This window comes from Rhinatrema bivittatum, chromosome 3 (genome assembly GCF_901001135.1).
Source record: "Rhinatrema bivittatum chromosome 3, aRhiBiv1.1, whole genome shotgun sequence".
Lineage (NCBI taxonomy): Eukaryota > Metazoa > Chordata > Amphibia > Gymnophiona > Rhinatrematidae > Rhinatrema > Rhinatrema bivittatum.
The window spans coordinates 170,781,747-170,803,359 of record NC_042617.1 but is presented as its reverse complement, the minus strand read 5'-3'; the positions used below and the strand labels follow the sequence as shown (position 1 = coordinate 170,803,359).

The following is a 21,613-nucleotide window of genomic DNA, read 5'->3' as shown; positions in this document are numbered from 1 at the left end:
TCGCGTAGAAAGCGGGCGCTGAACAGTCAGCACCCACTCTCTTAACGTGCTCCCAAGGTGGGTCACCATGCAATATTTAAATCAGGGGGTCACATTAGCAAACCCAATCTGTTTTCCTTACCAGCGGACAGCCACGAAAACCGTCGCCGATAAACTCTGCATTTGGTTTTTAGCGATGAACGGTAGTCACGAAAACCAACGCTGGGTTTATCGGCGTCTGTTGTCCTGGCTGTCCGCCAGTAAGGAAGACAGTCGCCAATAAACTTTTCGTTTCAATTTTTTTTTTTTAGTTCTTATATTTTTCAACTTTTTTTTTTATGCGTGCAGGCGTTAATGGATGACAGTTAAATGTGCGTCCGAGACGCACAATATATTATTTATTTATTTTTTTTCATCAGGGGTGAATGCCTAATAGCCTCATTGACATGCATTTGCATGTGAAGAGCGCTATTAGATTCACTTCGCGTTGGACGCACGTTGAATATGCGCTAATCCCCTTATTGCATTAGGGGATTGATCAGCACCTATTCTACCCACATCCGACTGCAGGTTAACAGTGTCCTCTGCTCAGCGCACCATATTGCATTGGCCCCAGTGGAAGGAAGCTTGGTAAATTGGGCCCTTGGTGTGTGGGTGTGTGTAGCTATGCAAGCCAGGTATTGCTTCTTTCTCTGCTTCCATTCTGGTTCTTTGGCATCTCTTTATCATTGTGGTTTCTGTAAAACAACTATTTACATATCAGTTTGCCTCATACTTTCCACAGACAGCCAGGCATGTGATTCTCCTGTTTGAAGCTGCTGAATAGTGCTCCCTACTCTGCCTTCTTATTGTTTTGGAAGGATTTTGTTTCCTGTTCTACCTCCTAGAACCAGATCTATGCGGAAACAGATTTATTTTGTGTAGCAGTCTTTTAGTAACATTAGTAAATGACAGCAGATCAAGATCATAATGGTCCATCCAGTCTGCCGAGCAGGATTGTATCTGCCACTCTGTGCTGCTTAGTTTAGCTTTTTTTTTTTTTCCCCCCATATGATTTTTTTTAAATCTTTCATTAAGGTGCTCATCTTGGTTTGCACAGCAAGTGATAGAAAGATACAGTTGCTAAACACATAAAGTAGGATGTGTACATTTTGAAATGATTTATTCTTGAGTGGCATAAGCTGCCTGAAGCAAAAGAAAAGCCTGGGAAAAGGGGGAGGAGAAGATAAGTGACATTTGGGGATGGATGAAAGGGCAAGAGGAGAATAACCCAAGGGGAAAACACTATCAAAATGTAAGTACTGTTGACAAATTAAAAAACATAAAATAAATCCATATGCCCTAGGGTAAAAAGAGGCAAATATTTAGAGAGCAAGCATGATTGGCAGTGTTAGTGATTCTGAGTGCTGTATTAAACAGGAAGCACTAATTCTGTTTCTAAGAAACTGGAGGTGTTTGGTGTAGAAATAATAAATGACGGCAGACGAAGATCAACACTTCAGTCCCAACACTTATTTTCTGGGAATCCTAGATGCAGACTGAAAAAAAGAAAACTTGTATTTATATTTGATTATAGATGCCAAGGTCTAAATTCAGGTTTTGATCTAGACCATCCAGACCTCTGTATTAAATATAGATTTTCTAGCTCATAAATATTTCTCTCTTTTTTTTTTTTTCCTTTAAAATGTATTTTGAAAAACTAGTTTTTTATTGGCTCCAGTATAGAGAAAATGGATTTTTTTTATTTTTAATGTTTTGAAAGCTTATCCAACAAAATTCTCACCAACTAGCAGCAGTATATTATGTGGCTGTACCATGCAGGTGTGGTATATCTTACAGGGAGCTTAATATCTGTAGGTGACTCCTGCTGGATTTACTTTTATCAGCACAATATCTGTGACCTAACTAACTTTTTTTTTCTTTTTTCTTGTACAAAATCAGATCAAGTCATCAAATGCCTTGTTTTCAACTGGGGTCCTGAAGACACAGGGAGATAAATTACTTTGTTCAAGGTCACACGAAGTGAGTGGCAGTGTCTTGAATGTATGAATCTTAGTCCTATTCAGTAACAGAACACACCTTTTCCATATTTGGCAAAGGAGTATTTGCTTTCTCTCTCCCTTCCCCTCAGCAAATATTTTCATGGCTTTCTTACTCCATTATTGAATGGGGATTACAGTAAACACACTAGGAGGAAAAGGGGGGGGGGGGAGTGGGGACTTTTAACAGGCAGAACAAATCATTGAGGCTTTACTTTTATTTAGTGTTTGGCTGACCTTTTCAAAGATTCTTCAGAATGGGGAGTAATTCTGAAGGACTGGAGATGGGCCTGATGTGGATCCCCTTCACAGAAGTGGAAGTAAAGAGGAGGACTGGGAACTACAGCCTGGGTTAGTCTGACCGCTGTGATGAGTAAGCTAATGGCATCGCTGCTAAAAGAAAGAATAGTGTGCTTTCTAGAATCCAATGGATGACAAGATCTGAGGCAGCATAGTTTTACCAGGGGTAGGTCTTAGATGAATCTGATCTTTGACTGTAGATGAATCTGATCTTTGACTGTAGTGTGCTTAAATTTCTGTAAGGCCTTTGACACGATAAATAAGCCAAGTGCCCTTGATTGGGTCCTAAAGTGACTGGGTTAGAAACTGATAGAGTGGGAGGTGACAAAGAGTAGTAGAAAATGGAGTTCACCCCAAAGAGAGGGGTTACCAGTGGGGTGCCACAGAAATCTGCCTTGTACTAGTTCTCCAACTTTTTCATAAAATATATTGCAGAAGGACTATCGGGAAAGGTTTTGTCTTTTTGCAGATGATATCAAAATCTGCAACAGAGTAAACACCCCAGAAGGTCTGGAAACCATGAGGAGGGATTGCATGAAGCTTGAGGATTGTTTTAGAATCTTACAGCTAAGAATTAATACTAAAAAATGCAGTCATGCATTTGGGCTGCAAAAATGCAAGGGAGCAGTGCACTATAGAGTGGAATTCTATGCTCAAAATAAGAGTGAGATCTGGGGTGATTTGTATCGGATAATCTCGAGGCTGAACAAGTGGACAAGGCAATGGGAAAAGCTAGAATGATGCTTGGATGCATAGGGAGAGAAATAGTCAAAGGAGATGGAGGTGATATTGCCCTTGTATAATTCTCCAGTGAGACCTCATTTGAAATATGTGCAATTTTGGAGACGACACTTTCAAAAGGATGTAAACCAGTTGTAGTTGTTCCAGAGAATGGCTGCTAAAATGATCAGTGATCTTTGTTCTAAAGCAACGCTTCTCAACCGGTGTGTCGCCAAATACCGGCAAGTGTGTCGCGTCTCCAGGTGTCCCACTGCCCTGTTGTACTTTCCTTCTCCCTTTTTCCAGCTTCCGCAGGCCAATTGAAAGCCTCCTTTCTTCCAACTCCCACTGCCCAATGGGAAGCCTCCTTCATTCTGCCTTCCCCCGCGCAGGCCAATCCCTTCTACCTGCCAGTGGGAGTAGGAAGAAGGGAGGAAGCCTTTGATTGGCCGGTGAGGCAGGCACAGCATAGCCCAGGAGTGGGGTGGGAGGAATGGCAATGTAGAACCCTGACGAAGCAAGGCCGCTATGGGAGCCCATCCCCGTAGCGGTGAAGAGGAAAACCCGACCCAGACGGTGCAAGGGGTGCAAAGCGGCTACGGGAACCCATCCCGTAGCGGTGAAGGAGAAACCCGACCCCAACGGTGCAAGGCCGCTACGGGAGCCCATCCCCGTAGCGGTGAAGAGAAAAACCCGACCCCTAGCGGCGAAGAGGAAACCCGACCCCCGACTGAGGCGCCCATTCCCGTGGCGTCAAAACAAGGCCTGCCGGATTAAAGCCGTGGCGGAACTGGAGGCCATCCCTGCAGTGAAGGAAGAAGTTTTTTTGGTGAGAGCTGGTGTGTCTGTGTGTGAATGGATGCATGGGTGAGAGCTTGTGTCTGAGGGTGTGAATGGATGCATGGGTGAGAGCTTGTGTCTGAGGGTGTGAATGGATGCTTGGGTGAGAGCTTGTGTCTGAGGGTGTGAATGGATGCTTGGGTGAGAGCTTGTGTCTGAGGGTGTGAATGGATGCATGGGTGAGAGCTTGTGTCTGAGGGTGTGAATGGATGCATGGGTGAGAGCTTGTGTCTGAGGGTGTGAATGGATGCATGGGTGAGAGCTTGTGTCTGAGGGTGTGAATGGGTGCTTGGGTGAGAGCTTGTGTCTGTGGGTGTGAATGGAAGCCTGGATGAGAGCTGGTGTGAATGGGTTCTTGGGTGAGAGCTTGTGTCTGTGGCTGTGAATGGGTGAGAGCTTGTGTCTGTGGCTGTGAATGGATGAGAGCTTGTGTGAGAGCTGATGTGAATGAAAGCCTGGGTGAGAGCTTGTGGGTGTGGGTGTGAATGGAAGCCTGGGTGAGAGCTTGTGTCTGTGGGTGTGAATGGAAGCCTGGGTGAGAGCTTGTGTCTGTGGGTGTGAATGGGTGAGAGCTTTTGTGTGTGATTGAGAGAGCAAGACTGGTCAAGAAGGTGATGGATGTGTTTCTGTGTGAGAGAGCAAGACTGGTAGGAAGGTGATGGATGTGTTTCTGTGTGAGAGAGCAAGACTGGTAGGAAGGTGGGATGTGTTTCTGTGTGAGAGAGCAAGACTGGTAGGAAGGTGTTGGATGTGTTTCTGTGTGAGAGAGCAAGACTGGTAGGAAGGTGATGGATGTGTTTCTGTGTGAGAGAGCAAGACTGGTAGGAAGGTGGGATGTGTTTCTGTGTGAGAGCAAGACTGGTAGGAAGGTGTTGGATGTGTTTCTGTGTGAGAGAGCAAGACTGGTAGGAAGGTGATGGATGTGTTTCTGTGTGAGAGAGCGAGACTGGTAGGAAGGTGATGGATGTGTTTCTGTGTGAGAGAGCGAGACTGGTAGGAAGGTGATGGATGTGTTTCTGTGTGAGAGAGCGAGACTGGTAGGAAGGTGATGGATGTGTTTCTGTGTGAGAGAGCGAGACTGGTCAGGAAGGTGATGGATGTGTTTCTGTGTGAGAGAGCGAGACTGGTCAGGAAGGTGATGGATGTGTTTCTGTGTGAGAGAGCGAGACTGGTCAGGAAGGTGATGGATGTGTTTCTGTGTGAGAGAGCGAGAGACTGGTCAGGAAGGTGATGTGTTTCTGTGTGAGAGAGAGAGAGACTGGTCAGGAAGATGACTGGTGTGAAAGAGACCGAGACTGGTCGTGGGGTCTAATTGGGGGTGTGTGTGTTGTGAGTGACTGGTTGAGGGTGCCAAGGAAGAAGATTGAGGACAGAGCTTCAGCAGCCCTTGCTGCTTCTGGTGAGTGCTATTGGCCTGGAAGGGAAAGGAGTAGGAGAGTTGCTGCAGAGGGTAAGTAAAGGTGGCTTTTTAAATTTATTTTTCTTGATTGACTGCCATTTTAATTAGTGGGTATTATGCGATGTCTGTTTTGAAATATTTTATTGATGTTTGGACATGTTTTAATAATTTTTATGATTGTTTAATTGAATATTATTCTGTTCAGCAGCTGTTTTGTAACATTTTTGGTATAACTTTACAATTATTTCTGTGTGGGGCTCTGTAGCAGCTTGGCTTATTCTGTTTTCCCAATAGGAAATGTATTAGTGTTTAGGGCCTGGTTTAATAGTTGTGTTTCTTAGGGTTTGTTACTGTTTGCATGTGTTCCATAATACAGATGTAACTTTGTGCGGGTTAGTTTGTGTGCATTATTGCAGATCCTGGGATTATGTTAGGTGCTATATTTCTCTTTCCATTTCTCCAGGTTCGCACTGCATGCAGAGTGGCTTTTTTTGTTTTCCATTCCAGTTTCTGTCTCCATATTTATAATTTGTGTTTTTTCTGTACTTGGTGAAGGTCAGTTCTGGGTGTGTGACCGAGGTGAGGTATTTAACTAGCATGTAGGTATTTGTATCAATCTTATTTGTTGTGTTTCTCAATAGGATATGCATTAGTGGTAAATTACTGTCTTTTCATAAGGAAGGCTATTGTGCCTGGTAGTAAAGGGAGTTTGTTTTGCTTTTACTCAGATGTCATCAGAACCAGAATATCTTTTTTGTATGGTGAGTTGTACGGGTAATGCTCTGCATTCATTGCTGGGGTTTGAGGGTATTCCTGTGGATGCAGAGTGCATGTTTACATTTAGCCCCGTGATGATCACATGTTCAGTGTGTCATGCATGTGAGAACCATCTGTCAGGTGTGTCCCGGCCAAAAAAAGGTTGAGAACCACTGTTCTAAAGAATATGAGGACAGACTTATTCTAAAACATACGGTATATATCCAAGTTTCCAAGTTATCAATGCAGAGGAGGCGGGTCTCTTTCAGTGGAAAGAATGCAGGTGAAAGGGGGTAGACTCTGACATTCTAAGGAAAAAAAAAAAAAAAATATATATATATATATATATATATATATATATTTACAGGGGGTGGTGGATGCATAGTACGGCTTCATAGTGGAGACCAGAACACAATTTTTGAATTTTAGAAAAAGCATGGGACAAGCTAGGGAATCTCTGAGGTAATGGTAGAGTTAATTAGTAGGTATGGATGGAAAGGCTAGATAGGCTATATGTTTTGTTTTTCTTTTCTGCTGTCATGTTTCTATTCTGCTTTGTAACATTCAAAGTAGATCACAGGATCTGTTCACTCCTCTTTCTGTGTCTATAGTAGCTTGAGCAGAGTAATGTTCTGGTTGTGAGCTTTCTTTTCTCCTTTCATAAGACATCTCACTGGCTTAATATTGCTGGACCTGAGGTTGACTGAGCGCACCCATTAATGTACGGTTGTGTACCGGCCTTTATGAGCGCTTTACTTCTTATTTAACAAGGAGGTTAGCACAAAAAAAGTGAATACAAATGTGCACGCAAATTAGCATTTCTCCCATGCAAATCCCATGTTAAAGCATTCGATATTGTTCCCCAGCCCAGGTAGGTGCATAAGCTTAACTCATTTTCTTAACACTGGAAATGTAAAGTTTCAGGTGCGAGTGTTAGTTTATGGGGCTGAACCTGAAATTTGTAGTATGGGGATCCCATTCTTGGATTTAGTGAACATAAATCATGTTGGTGTGCTCTAATACTCATTGCATTAGTGTATCATTAGGAGTTTCTTTTTCTTTACTCATGTGCTTTCAAAAAAAAAAAATTTGGTACACTGAACTTCAGCACATCTTTTTCTTTTTTGTCTTATTACATTGAACTCCCCCTGATTAGTCTTGCTTCATTCACTTTCTCACTTTCTAGCTCCTATCGGGAGCAGCACTTGCCCCCCCCTCTGACAGGTGAGGCCTAGTTTTATTGGGACTAATGATGGCCATTGTAATGCTTTTTGGACATGAGGCAAGAGCACTGCCAATGGAGCAAAGCATAGGGGTTGAAATGGGATGGGCCACAGGGGCCATGGCCCCACCAACTGGGCAGGGCAAGCTGTAGGGCTCTTTCTGTGTTAAAAAGCAGCTCTTGATGATTAACCGAAAATTTGGTTGGGTAACTCCTCCCCCCAGCTCCCTCCTGTGTTCCTTCCAGCTGCAGAATGGACATGTTCAGTGCTGGCTCCAGGCAATTCCCCTTAAACCAAACCACCCCATTTCTGGGCAACTTGCTTATGATAGAAATTCTAAGACCCTTAACTTCAGCTGAGAGCACGCTGCTCAGAAAGAGGAGCATTACCACATGCAGCAGGAGATGCGTGCTAATACCTTTGCTAGACCTGACTGATGCCCCCTGTCTGCTGTCGAATGCAGCTGCAGTTTTATCTCTATAGGGGCAGAAATTCTTTTAGAATTGCATCACTTCTATCAAATGTATTTCTTAAACCAGTCATAAGGCTGAAAAGGTTGCAATTTTTTTTTTTTTTTTTTATTTTTTTTTATTTTTTTAGAAAATGTATCCACATGCAAGATGTCTTTGATTTAAGACCTTTCCTACATGTTCAGTTTTTTTTTTTTCTACACAAAACAGTATTATTTATTAAATACCTGCTGAGGAGCTGCTGTCAGATCGGTACTTTATGAATCTACCTGCTTTTCTGCCTCCTTTGCATTACCTTGCTGAGCATTCAGCTGGGTGATAGCTGATCAGGGCCTTTCTAGTATAAAGCACTATTTAATTTCATGCACCTCCGAACACTTAAGTATTTCTCTTCTCAGCTGTAGCATCTGAGTTCGAAGCAGCCCCTACAGTCCCTGGTCCAAAACCTTCCCCAGCAAATCAGGTAAGGGAGCCAAAATGGGGGTGCTGATCAGACCCCCTCCATATCCTCTGTATCAAGAGCTGGGGAAGCAGGTGCTTTTGCCCAAATAGAAAACCGCTGCCTAGAGCAGAGGTGGCAGATCTGCTGACTGTACTGACCCGGAATCGGTCCCGCCATCGGTCCCTCCATTTCTTCACTGGAGGACGTAGGGAGGGAGGGGAAGAGGTGGTGCCTCCCAGCTGCTTTACATAGGAAACCACAGCTGCAGCTACTGTACTACCCTTAAATTTTAAAGGATTGCAGCATCCTTTCAAAAGGCCCTGAAAACACACTTATTCAAGATGGCATTTGGAGAACTTTCCGTTTAGGAACTATGCTAAACAGAATTAGTTTAGCAGATAAGGACTAGTTATATGATACACTTTAAATAAACAGTACAAAGGAATATGTTGACTTCTTTTTTTTTTCTTTTCTTTTCTCTTTTATATATGTTAGTTTAAGGCAGAGAACATCACTAACTGTGAAGAGTGCAGGCTAAAAATTTTAATAAATTCAAATAGTTGGGCCAAGAATCTTTCTTCTCTGCCAGTATCAATGACTCTTCCCCAGATGGCTGGACTAGAAATTTAGCAGAGGGGCTAGTAAGATATTCAGTATCTCCTGCTTTAGATGAGTCACCAGAGGGAAGAACACACATTTTCCTTTATGCATTTTGCTGTTAGACCAGAGATTATGGATAAAAGCAGCAAGGCCTTGCAAACACCTGCATGCAGTGGCCCTCTTTTGTGTTTTTCTCTGCAGTGCCTTCATTCAGAAAGGCTCTCATGTGTTCTAATGTATCAAAATTGGAATATTTATATAATCTGAAAATTAAGAGAAAAATAAAGGTGGAGGCACCGGCTTGGTGGCTCGTGTGGAAGGTCCCTGGTTAGCTCACAGATCGGCTGAGGATGCTGCTTTCAGAGCCCCCTGGGGGGAGGGAATCTTGGCTATTGTTAAAGGGTGACACCTAGTGGCCGGATTTAGAGACTGTAATTGCAGATTTCCAAAAGGAGCCCAGGACCATTACCATTGCTATAATGACCAGACTACCGGGGGGGGGGGGTGTTTGGAGGGGAAGGAAGTGAGAGAGAAGGAGATAAGACAAGACAAAATAGGGGAGGGGGGGAATCCCCAGGTAATTGTAAATGAAATTTCATGATGCCAGATCTCAATCCTGGTTCCAGCTGAGCTTGAAGTGCAATGGAATCTGAGGAAAATGCTGGATCGAAAAAAATATATATATAAACTTGGTGGAGGAGAGAGCATAGGTAGTCCTTCTATCTGAAATAAATTCTAAATGCAGAGATCTTAGTGGGTACGCTTTTTCATATAATTATAGAGATCTGTGCAACTGCTGTGGCTAGTGCTGCCATGAGCTGGTTTTGTGTTAAACTAGGAGTATCTGCCAATAGTCAGAGCTGGGTTTTTTTGATTATGTGTATTTCAGATCTGGACATGCAGATGGGCTTAATAGCTCTGAGTGTTTTCGTATGGTATTGCTGGGCCTATTGGGAGGTTAACTCGGCTGTAGGAAGCTGAACAGAGTCTTCAGCTTTAAAAAACAAAAAACTGTGCTTGTGAAGCAGGGCACGTCTGTGTGTCACATGCACAGCCAGCTCCCCTATGAGGAAAGGCTAAAGAAGTTAGGACTGTTCAGTTTGGAGAAGAGATGACTGAGAAGGGGATATGATAGAAGTCTTCAAAATCATGAAAGGTTAATATAAATTGGTTATTTACTCTCTCAGAAGGACCAGGGGGCACTCCCTGAAGTTAGCAAGTAGCTCATTTAAAACAATTGGAAGATAATTCTTTTTCACTCAGCTCATAGTTAAGCTCTGGAATTTATTGCCAGAGGATGTGGTTATGGCAGTTAGTATAACTGTTTAAAAAAGGTTTGAATATGTTCCTAGAAAAAAAAGCCATAAACTGCTATTAATCAATAAGAAATAGTAGCTTGAGGTCTATTTTAATGTTTGGGTACTTGTGACTTGGATTGGCCACTGTTGGAGACAGGATGCTGGGCTTGATGGACCCTTGGTCTGACCCAGTATGGCATATCTTACGTTCTTATTTATTTAACATGTTTTTGTATACCATCGTTTGGTTTCACCATCATAATGGTTTACAATAATCAAAAAAGTTGGGAAAATTAGCATCAGGGTTTCTACAGAGGGTGTAATAGTTGAAAAATTTGTTAACAATGGTAGAATCAATAGGAAAGGTGATAGTTATAATATTGGAAAAAAGTTCTTAAGCGGGGCTTCTTGAGTTTTGTAGTTGAGTTGATAGTTCATAGGTGGAGAAGATGGTGTATTATGTAAGACTTAATGGTCATGTCACAAATACGTTTTGCTCATTACATGTTCAGAGGTGTTTTGGAAGTACATTCAACTTATACAGTCAGTCCCTTCAAGTGTGAAAGAGGCAATTGTCTGAGTCTTTCTGGAAAGCAAAAGCCAGCCTTAGGACAAATTCCAAATGTGTGTTTGAAATGTATTTATAGATGTTTCTCTGTCCTCCTTTTCCTTGCAGCAAACCTAAATTGGCTTTTTGCACCCAGGATGTTTCCAGCCCTGAAATGACAGTTCTTCTCCAAGGTGTGGGGGGTTTTTTTGGGGTTTTTTTCAGCTAGGCTGGAAGGTAAAGGCAGATGAAAATACAGCACTCCGGTCATTATGGACCAACATTGTGTCTTACCAGATCATCTTTAAAATTTCAGTGATGATCCACAAATTGTTGAAGCTAAACTTTCGCTTCCCTGGGCAAATGCCCTACTGAGAATTTATAACCAAACTTGATCTCTTAGGTCGTCTCAGAGAGGACCTTTGGACTGTCCTTCTGTAAGACAGGCACGACTGGCGGAAACTAGAGAGTCTGCATTTCCCTTGGCAGCCCCCAATATTTGGAATTCCCTTCCGGTGGCATTGCGTTTGACAGAAGATTCAAAGACTTTCAGATCAATGTTAAAAACTCATTTATTTAAGCAAACCTTTGATTAAACATTTATAGAGATCTGTCTGGCTTCTGTTTGAAGACTATGGCTCATATTTTTCTCTGATTTTTGTTTTGTTTTTTTTAAATTGTGTATGTAATTTGTTAATTGCTTAGATTTCTGTAAGTGATAATACACTTAATCTGAATCTAAAAGATTGGGTTATGGAGCTGTTTCTGAAATAGCCTGTGCTTAAGCTTGTTCAGAAGGGTTTATGCTAAGGTGCCTGGCTGTCCTGGCTATAAGGAAAGATGTGCCAGTTGTGCTTCCTGAAGGGCCACCCACTGCAGTTCCTGCTTATATAAATTGCCTGATTCTTAAAGTTGTAACCAGTTTAGATGATAAGGCATCTATAAACCTAACTCTTTCAGACTTTTTTTTTTTGTTTGTTTTTTTTTATTTTTACTCCTGGCTATCCTGGATAATCATTGTGTCTAACCTCATACAATGCATCCAACTTATTTCCTGCCTCCTTTTGTATTTAATACTTGAACCTTAAGAATATTCAATGTCAAGTTTTTACACCTTTAGCATGTATCCATTAAAGAAATGGAGATAAAAATCCCAGCATCAAGAGGGGGAAACCGTCACAACTCAACAAGGTTAGATTTCACTGAGGGTCTGTAGGGAGAATCTGAATGCCAGCCCTAAGTGAGGCAGGACAGCCAAAGGGTGTACGACTGCAGTGTGGTGTAAGTCTCTCGTTACAGGGAGCCTAGGGTAGCAGTGTGTGAGAGTGGCAGATCTTACTGAGGGGAGTAGGACAGTGGTTGAAAGTCCAAAGCCTTGGTTTGGTGGGACACTTCTAGTTGAGAGTAAGTCACATGAAGTCCTAGATAGCACTGTGTGGTGGTTGCTGAGTGTCTGTTTTCTCAGAATTATTCAATAGAACTTTAATCTTGTAAACTTTTCTGTTTGGGTTATTTTTTTGGGGCTTTCTTCCCTTTCATGCCCCCATGTTTATTCCCCACTCTCCAAACACTATGCCCAGGGGGGCCATCTCCAGAATGATGGCTAGAGGGGCATTCCCTCTGAAGTGCCGACCTGCTGCCAGTTATTTGCCATAGTAGCTGCTTGCCTGCCTGCCTTCCTTTCCTTTGTGGACCTGAGCAGACTACTGTCATGGCAAGCCCTGGCTCCACAGGATCTGAAGGGGAGTGAATCTGAGACTGGATTGACCTAACTGTGGAGCCAGCCAGTAAAGTTCATCTTTGCAGTGGAATTTCCTGTTTTCATACTGTACTCTCCCAACATTACTTTGTATGACACTTTTAATTTCTATTTTTTGAGATAAATGTACTTTTTTAGGTTATAAACAAATACAGAGACAGTGGAAAGCCATTCTGGTTGGGAGGAGGGACCAAGCTCTGATCCCCTCTCCCTATACACCCTCCCTCTCCTTCATCCCCCCACCCATTATGTAGGAAGAAGAGAGTGGTGGTCCTCCTCTGCTGCCTGGCCCGGCTGCTGCTTTGAACTGTGTGGCTGTACAGAGTCTTGTGCGGTTCAAAGTAGCAGTTGGGCTTAGAGATGGAGGATACGGCAATTTTGCTGCCCATCTGTCCTGGCTTCTGATCTCCAGCAGCGATTCTGTAGGAAGGGCCAGATTTTGGTTGGGGCAGGCCCCATTGCCCCCCCCCCCCCAAATTTGACACAGATGATTACCACTTATGTGATATATTTCTAATCTAGAATATCCTCTTTCTCACACTTTCTAGCCATAACCGACCACCTCCTCGGCCCACACACGACCCACTGCATTGGCAGATAATGTGGTCAGATAAATGCGTTGTTATATTGTGGGAAGAGTCATTTGAGGCTGGAAATTTAAATGCACAAAAATAAGCAAAGATGCCTAAGGAGGACTCACTCTTTCATTTCAGATCCCTGTATGTTTTCCTGTAGCCTTTGGCAAAGATTGTATTTAATTGGAGAAAGTAACATAAGAACGTGCCATTCTGGGTCAGACCAAGGGTCCATCAAGCCCAGCATCCTGTTTCCAACAGTGGCCAATCCAGGCCATAAGAACCTGGCAAGTACCCAAAAACTAAATCTATCCCATGTTACTGTTAACAGTAATAGCAGTGGCTATTTTCTAAGGCAACTTAATAGCAGGTAATGGACTTCTCCTCCAAGAACTTAGTCAATCCTTCTTTAAACACAGCTACACTAACAGGCCGATACAGAAAAACGCGCGGGCCACTCTCCTGGGCGCATGATTCAGGAGGGTGGCCTATGCAAATTAGGGCCCGCGGTAAAAGGAGGTGCTAGGGACACTAGTGCGTCCCTAGCGCCTCCTTTTTGACAGGAGCGGCGGCTGTCAGCGGGTTTGACAGCCGACGCTCAATTTTGCCGGAGTCTGTTCTCAAACCCGCTGACAGCCACGGGTTCGGAAAACGGACGCTGGCATAATTGAGCGTCCGTCTTCCGACCCGCGGGCCGATTTTTAATTTTTACTTTTTTTTACTTTTGGGGCCTCCGACTTAATATTACTATGATATTAAGTCGGAGGATGTACAGAAAAGCAGTTTTTTCTGCTTTTTTGTACACTTCCCAGGCACCGGCAGAAATTAACGCCAGCCTTTGGGCAGGCGTTACTTTCTGTATTGCGTGGGAATAACTAATAGGGCCATCAACATGCATTTGCATGTTGATGGCCCTATTAGTTTTGGGGGAGTTGGACATGCGTTTTCGACGCACTATTACCCCTTACTGTATAAGGGGTAAAGCTAGCACGTCGAAAACGCGCGTCCAAACCTGGGCTAACAGTGCGCTCAACCGGAGCACACTGTACTGTATCGGCCTGTAACTGCATTAACCACATCCTCTGGCAACAAATTCGAGTTTAATTGTGCGTTAAGTGAATAAGAACATGCTCCGATTTAGTTTTATGTTCAATATATTTATTGAGTAGTCCAAAAAAAACAGGTGAACCCCATGTAACAATAAACACATCAAGAAAACGCTATACAAGACTCTTGTACATAGTGATGTATGACGACCTCAAACTTTTATCCCCATGCAGTACTCCGATTAGTTTTAAATGTGCCACATGCTAACTTCATGAAGTGCCCCCTAGTCCTTTTATTATCCGAAAGAGTAAATAACGGATTCATATTTACCCGTTCTCATTTTAAACACCTCTATCATATCCCCCCTCATTCGTCTCTTCTCCAAGCTGAAAAGTCCTAACCTCTTTAGTCTTTCCTCATAGGGGAGCTGTTTGTTTATTTATTTATTTTTAATTTTTATATACCGAGGTTCTTGTATGAAATACAAATCACTCCGGTTTACATAAGACAGTGAAACGCCCAAAAAAAGGGGGGGCTTTATATAGAACAATAGAACAAAGTACAAATTGAACATAGTATAGTTACAAGAAACATTAGAACTCGGTATCATAGTACAGTTACAAAAAAAACAAAACAATTGAGCACAGTATCTTTAATAGGGGAACAAGAAACGGGTCAACATGTATTATTACGGAATATGTGGTATGGGGCGGATTTTAAGAGCCCTGCTCGCGTAAATCCGCCTGGATTTACGCGAGCAGGGCCTTGCGCGCTGGTGCGCCTATTTTACATAGGCCTGCCGGCGCGCGCAGAGCCCCGGGACTCGCGTAAGTCCCGGGGTTTGTCGAGGGGGGCGTGTCGGGGGGGGCAGGGCCGATCGGCACGGCGTTTTCGGGGCTTGTCGGCGGCGTTTCGGGGGCGGTCCGGGGGCGTGGCTTCGGCCCGGGGCGGGCCAGGGGCGTGGCCGCGCCCCCCGGAACTGCCCCCGGGTTGCGTCTAGGCGCGCGGGGATTTACTTCTCCCTCTGGGAGGCATAAATCCCCAACAAAGGTAGGGGGGGTTTAGACAGGGTAGGGGGGTGGGTTAGGTAGAGGAAGGGAGGGGAAGGTGAGGGGAGGGCGTTAGCGAATTCCCTCCGAGGCCGCTCCGATTTCGGAGCGGCCTCGGAGGGAACAGAGGTAGGCTGCGCGGCTCGGCGTGCGCCATCTACACTAAATCGGTAGCCTTGCGCGCGCCGATCCAGGATTTTAGCAGATACGCGCGGCTCTACTAAAATCCAGCGTACTTTTGTTTGCGCCTGATGCGCCTACAAAAGTACGCGAGGGCGCCCTGTATGAAAATCTACCCCTATGTGAGTACAACAACTTGAATAAATCACTCCGAGCTGAAATCTGTTATAGGCATTAGCCCCGAGAACTACCTAAAGGAGTTTTCAAGTTATAAAAGTGGAGGGGAAGTATATTGTGTAGAAAAAGGGCGGGGAGAGATCCTTTAGGAGGAGGGGGGGGGGGGGCCAGGGACAGAAGATGAGAATGGTGATATAACGTAGTCCTATGACCTGATAGAGAACATTTAGATGAATAGAGTGGAAGACCTGACCAGGAGCAGCAACCGCTCGAGAGAGTCAGAATAAGATAAACTCAATCATGGGCTACCTCGTTGTGTTATCATAGCATCTAGGCAGCATTAAGTGTCTGTTCCATCCCCTTTATCATTTTGGTTTCCCTTCTCTGTACCTTCTCCATCGCAACTATATCTTTTTTTGAGATGAGACGACCAGAATAGTACACAGTATTCAAGCTGCGGTCTTACCATGGAGCGATACAGAGGCACTATGACATTTTCCGTTTTATTCACCATTCCCTTTCTAATAATTCCCAACATTGTTTGCTTTTTTGACTGCCGCAGCACACTGAACCGACGATTTCAATGTGTTATCCACTATGACGCCTAGATCTTTCTTGGGTGGTAGGTTCCATATTAGGAGCTAACATTGTGTAACTATAGCTTGGGTTATTTTTCCCTATATGCATCACTTTGCACTTATCCACATTAAATTTCATCTGCCATTTGGATGCTCAATTTTCCAGTCTCACAAGGTCTTCCTGCAATTTATCACAATCCGCTTGTGATTTAACTACTCTGAACAATTTTGTGTCATCTGCAAATTTGATCACCTCACTCGTCGTATTTCTATCTTGAAAAGTACGGGTCCCAATGGCGTGAAATGTGGTGTTTGCAAGTTAAAATGTATGTTGCAAACTCTTGTCCAGTGGTCCGGAGGAATCTTGAACCTCCATACTCTGGCAGTAGGTGTAAAGTCAGTAAAACAAATGTCCCGCTCGTCTCAGCTTCAGAGTTGAAGCTTAGCTTTCCAGCTGCTGACCCACAGTATGACCAAGTCACGCTTTTGCTACATTTTCCTTAAATGTAACCACATTTCTCTAGTCTTGCTTTGGATGTCATACTTAGAACACAATGAATACCATTGTGTGTAAATAGTACCTATTTTTTTTAAATTATAAATATAGTTTGATAGGCATCAGCAGTGGGCTGATACACTAACTTCATTGTACTATTATACACATGGTGAGCATAGCAAAGCCAAGTAAAATGTCTGACTTGAACAGTTTTTATTCCTGCTTGAACAGGAATGATTCTTAATGTTTACAATAATTCCTGTGTTCATTGGGGAGGTAGGAGGTGATGGCTCTGACTGACCTAGCAGTTTCCTTCTTTTGGTCTTCTAGTTCATTTAGAACAGGCCATATAGCCATCAGCTTTTATTTAGAAATTGCTTGCTGGGTTTTCCCCATTTTTAGCCTCTTCCCCTGCCCCCTCCCCTGGTCTAGCCAACTTATCTCAGGTATAGTTCTGTCTGGGGCCACACTGTAATGTCTTTGGCCCTAGATCTTCAGAGGGGTAGCCGTATTAATCTGATATAGCAAAAATGACAGAGGCAGGTGGCATCTTATAGACCATGAGCTTTTAAGGACCAGAGTCCACTTCGTCAGATGCATGAAGTATAGTACAGGAAGTGGGTAAATATGTATGAAAACGAGGGGGGGAGGAAGATACAGAGCACAGAGAAGACACTGAATAAGGTAGGGCAGGGTGTGGAAAGAATGTGTTAGTGGGATTATAGTTCAACCCACTGACAGCTGAGGTAAGTGGGGAAAAGACAGGATGATCTGTGAATAGTTAAGTCCATAGAGGCCTATAGTGTGCTGTGAAGCCATTGTCTGTTCAGACATAGGGTTATAATTTTTATTTTATGAGTTCCAGTTCTGGAATTTCACGCTGGAGTGTTCCTTTGAAGTTCCTTTATAGGAGTTTGGCAACCTTAAGGGCAGATAGAGAATGTCCTGGAAGGTTGAAATGTTCTCCTCATGGTTTCTGTATGTTGCTAGTTCTAATGTCAGATTTATGTCCATTTATTTTTTTCCTTAGCGATTTACCTATTTGTCCTATGTAGACAACAGAGGGCATTTCTGGCAGGTGAAGGCATATGTTACATTGGAAAAAGAGCAGATGAATGAGTGTTGTAGGTGATGCTGGGTCCTGTGATGGTGTTGCCTGGTTTAATATGGGGGCAAAGTTGGCATCTTGTTTTCTGACAAGGTCTGGTTCCTGAGTTGGTGTCATTGTTGCACAATTTGTGGTTGCTGGTGAGTATCTGAGGTTGGGGGACTGTCAATTTAACCAGGATAGGCTTGCCATCTAAGACCTGTGAGAGGGCAGTATCATTGTCCAGGATGGGATGTAGCTCCTTGATACGCTGCAGTGCTTTCAGCTGTCAACTGGAGATGTTCTGTTTCTCTCTTGGGATGATCCAGTAGCAGAATGCTCCTGTGTATTTGTCTTTCTTGATTTGTTTTCTTATCTTTTTTTGTTGGGTATTGTAATCCCAAAAAGGTCTATTGTAATTTCTTCAGATGGGAGTCCCTCTCTGAAAGGTCAGAACAGATGCAATTATACTGTAAAGCTTGGCTGTAGATAGTGGACCTGGTGGTAGGGGGTGGGTAGAAGCTAGAGGTATGTATTACAGTCAGTGGGTTTCCAATATAATGTGGTCCTTAAGTGTCTCTCATGTAATTGGACACTGGTATCCAGGAAGTAGACTTGCTGTATAGACTGTTCTATGCTTAGGTTGATGGTGGGGTGGAGTTTATTGAATTCCTGGTGGAATTCCTTAAGGACTTCAAGATTGTGGGTCTAGATGATGATCTCACCTATGAATCTTGGGTAGACGAGTAGCTTGTGGATGTAGGAGTTGAGGAAGCATTGTTCTAAGTTAGCAGTGAAAATGTTGGTGTATTGTGAAGCCATTAGATGTCATGTTTGTGTAATGACAAGGATTTCCTCCCATTGTAAAATACACTGCTTGTGTGAGTGGGTTTTTTTGTTTGTTTGTTCATATTTACCAGTTTTGCATATGCAACTGGTTGGCTATCTTGTTGGCAAAGAGCCATCATAATGTCATGTGTGAAATATATAAACTTTGGCAAAAAATGTGATTTCCCTTGTTTTTTAAGGTTCTGCTATCTGGTGATTGGTTCATGACTTCATGGATACTTCAGACAGTGAGGAAGAAGCGTGCAACGAGAGGACATCTCTAATTTCGGCAGGTAGCCCTCCCGTGGGCTCTTACCGGGATGGACTGCAGGCACCAGGAGAAGCAGGAGAGCCAACATACAGGGTACGTTTTACCTGAATGTAATTTGCTTTGAAGTGCCTGAAAGGTGGAATATAAATCAAATCAAATAAAAAATTAACAAACAAAGGACAGAATCCTATCACAAGTACAGTGGGCATAGGTCAGGGGTGACCAACCTTCCACATAAAAGCCACAAATACAGAATGCACAGTGATAGGAAGCCTCACTCTTTTTTTTTTAATTCTTTATCATTTTTTAAACAGTTAAGTTAAATCACTTGACAAGAAATGGTATACAGGGACTCATACAATTGGAGCAGAAGAAAATAACCAACAAAGTATAATTTAATCCCAATAATACCTTTTTAGACCACTACTACAGAGGGTGTTCCAGTGAAATTCAGTGAAGAAAATTTTAAAGCATAAGTAAACAGCCACCTCCTGCCAACCTGTGGGCTATCTAAATCCTATTGTCGGAACAAAATATTAGGAGCCAGTTACAATGGGAGCTGGATCCTCTCCAGTTCTATCATTCAAAAAAGAATTCAGCTGAGATGGGTCAAAGAAAACATATTTAACCCCAGCGTGCTTAATAACACATTTACATGGGAAATATGGCCAAACAATAGCGCCCAAATTAAGTACTGCAGGGCCCATTAACAGCATCCGGGAACATTCTAATTGTATGTCCTAAAAACATTATAATCTCTATTTCGAAAAAACATTTTTAAGACAAAGTCCCGGTCTGAATCCAGAGCATAAGTAGCAATTAGAGTTGAAGATGTTGTTACTTCTTCCTTTGAGCTCTCTAAAAACAAAAAAAAAGAGGATAGATGCGATATATCAACTGGAACAGTGTTTGTATCTGCAGGCCTGTTGTCGTCTTGTAGTGATATTTTATTAGGCAAATAATATGTTTAGAAATCAGTGGGAGCAGGTTTTCTTTGATAGATAATATTTCAGAGAAGTATCGGCAAAGTATCTCAACAGGTGTTGTAAACGTTTTCTTAGGAAAATTTAATATCCTAAGGTTACACCGCCATACATTGTTCGCCAAATTTTCCATTTTGTTCTGCAGGAACAAATGTCCAGCCGATATAGTATCAACAGATTTCTGCATAACTGTCCCCTTAGACTCCAAAGCTTCCACCTGCATTTTAACATCAGACATTTGAATCCTCGAGGTCTTAACAGTATTAACCAGGTCACGTTGCTGAGAAACAAATTGAGAAACTTAATTTGAAAGCTTTGTAATTGCTTCCCAAATTATATCTAACATTATATTTGGAGGTTTTGTTAAGGAAACTATTATTACCTCCGAGTCCGGTACAGTAACTCGTCCAGCCTTTGATGTTATTGGTGATATATTCAACAAGGAACCAGCTTTCATCCGGCGGTCTGCTCCCTCTGCATGTACCTCCATGCTGGCCCCTCTCAATGTCACTACTGCTGAAAGGTCTTCCTCATCTCCATGCGATGGGAGCAGGCTTTTGACGTCAGCCTCTCCCACGGGGGGGGGGGGGTTTGAGGAGGAGCCCGACTTGGCTCCGGTGAAAAAGATGACTCCAGGTCCGAGACTGGCAACGATGGAGCTACCCTCCCAAGGACAACTCCCTCTTTTTCCAACAGACAACTTTAACACTCCCTTCTGCTACCAGATCAGGCATTGTTGCCCCCTTAGTCCCTGGGTAGAGAGCTCTGGTGCAGTGCAGTTGAGCACTGGCTGCACCGCATCCCAAGTCTGACTCCTTTCGTGTTTGGTGTGGAGGCTTCCCACGACCCATTCTTTCAACTGCACAGGGGATGGGGAGGCAGAGCGGCCTCCCACGACTGGCTCACTGTATTGCACTGCAGTGGGGAGGCAGTTTCCTGGGCAGAAAGCAAGCTACTGTCGCCCACCGAGATCTGTCGGGCAGCAACGAGGTCCTCCCTACACACTTTCTCCAGGTTCTACCGCCTGGATGTTCAAGCCCGAGAAGACGCAGCCTTCACAAGGGCAGAATTAAGTGGGCCATGGGCTGCCTCCCGCTCTGTCCGGGAGTAGCTTTTGTACATACTAACGTAGCTTTTGTATATACTAACGTGCCGCGGTATATAAAAAACTTCGAAATAAATAAATAAAAATAAATCCCATTGGTCCTGAGGCCATCTGGCTACTCGCTAGGAAATGGAGACATTACTTACCTGATAATTTCGTTTTCCTTAGTGTAGACAGATGAACTCAGCATCCCGCCCACGGCTGCCCCAGGAAAGAAGAACCTCAGATAGCAAACCTTAAGACTAAGCAAATACGGGTAAGCCGCGGTCTACCCCTAGTTCAAGACACCCACGGTTTGTCCGTGTCGGCGTTAATTGGTTGAGTGCACTGGTGGTCTCCAGTTTGGAAATTTTGTTAAATCAGTTCAAGTTTTAATCAAGTTTAATCAAAGATATATCCACAATGGTTTTTCGAAGAGAATACTGAGGAGCTAAGGTTACTGCAGGGATATATATGATTCAGTCTCCCATCTGCTAGCAGAAGAGCACTATACCCATTGGTCCTGAGTCCATCTGTCTACACTAAGGAAAACAAAATTATCAGGTAAGTAATTTCTCCATTATAGCCTAATTCCTTGAAGGAATGTAACAATTAACCTCCCCCCCCCCCAACTCTATGCAATATACAATATTTGAAATATAGCATGTTTAAATCTCACACTGTAAATGCTGGTATTTTTGTCATTTTACATTGAGTTCCTTCACAAATTTTTTGAGCTTGTGGTAGTAGCCAATGTAGCAGGTGTTTTGCTTTTTGGGTCTGATTTTTTTAGATTGATTGTGATGAATGATTCATACTGAATGTATCTGATCCCATTCTATAGAGGATAATAGTTGCAGTATTCAGGTGGCAGGGATGAGTACATTTGTCATAAAAACTTGGCAGTACAAATTAGTGCCTTGTAAAAGCTTTCATGCTTCTATGC

The 21,613-nt window shown here is 43.2% G+C and overlaps 1 protein-coding gene across 3 annotated transcripts in view; it reads left to right on the top strand.

The window, feature by feature from the left end:
* PSEN2 (presenilin 2) overlaps positions 1 to 21,613 on the top strand; it is a 126,989-nt gene that overhangs the window by 16,482 nt on the left and 88,894 nt on the right. The window contains exons 2-3 of one of the 3 annotated variants that reach the window (XM_029593939.1): positions 1,921 to 2,001; positions 18,530 to 18,693. The exons of 1 other annotated variant lie outside the window; for it this stretch is intronic. In XM_029593939.1, the coding sequence (XP_029449799.1) occupies positions 18,562 to 18,693 (132 nt within the window). In that variant the 5' untranslated portion in view covers positions 1,921 to 2,001; positions 18,530 to 18,561. The remainder of the gene's footprint in view (positions 1 to 1,920; positions 2,002 to 18,529; positions 18,694 to 21,613) is intronic. One more of the 3 variants, XM_029593938.1, reaches the window with a different exon arrangement.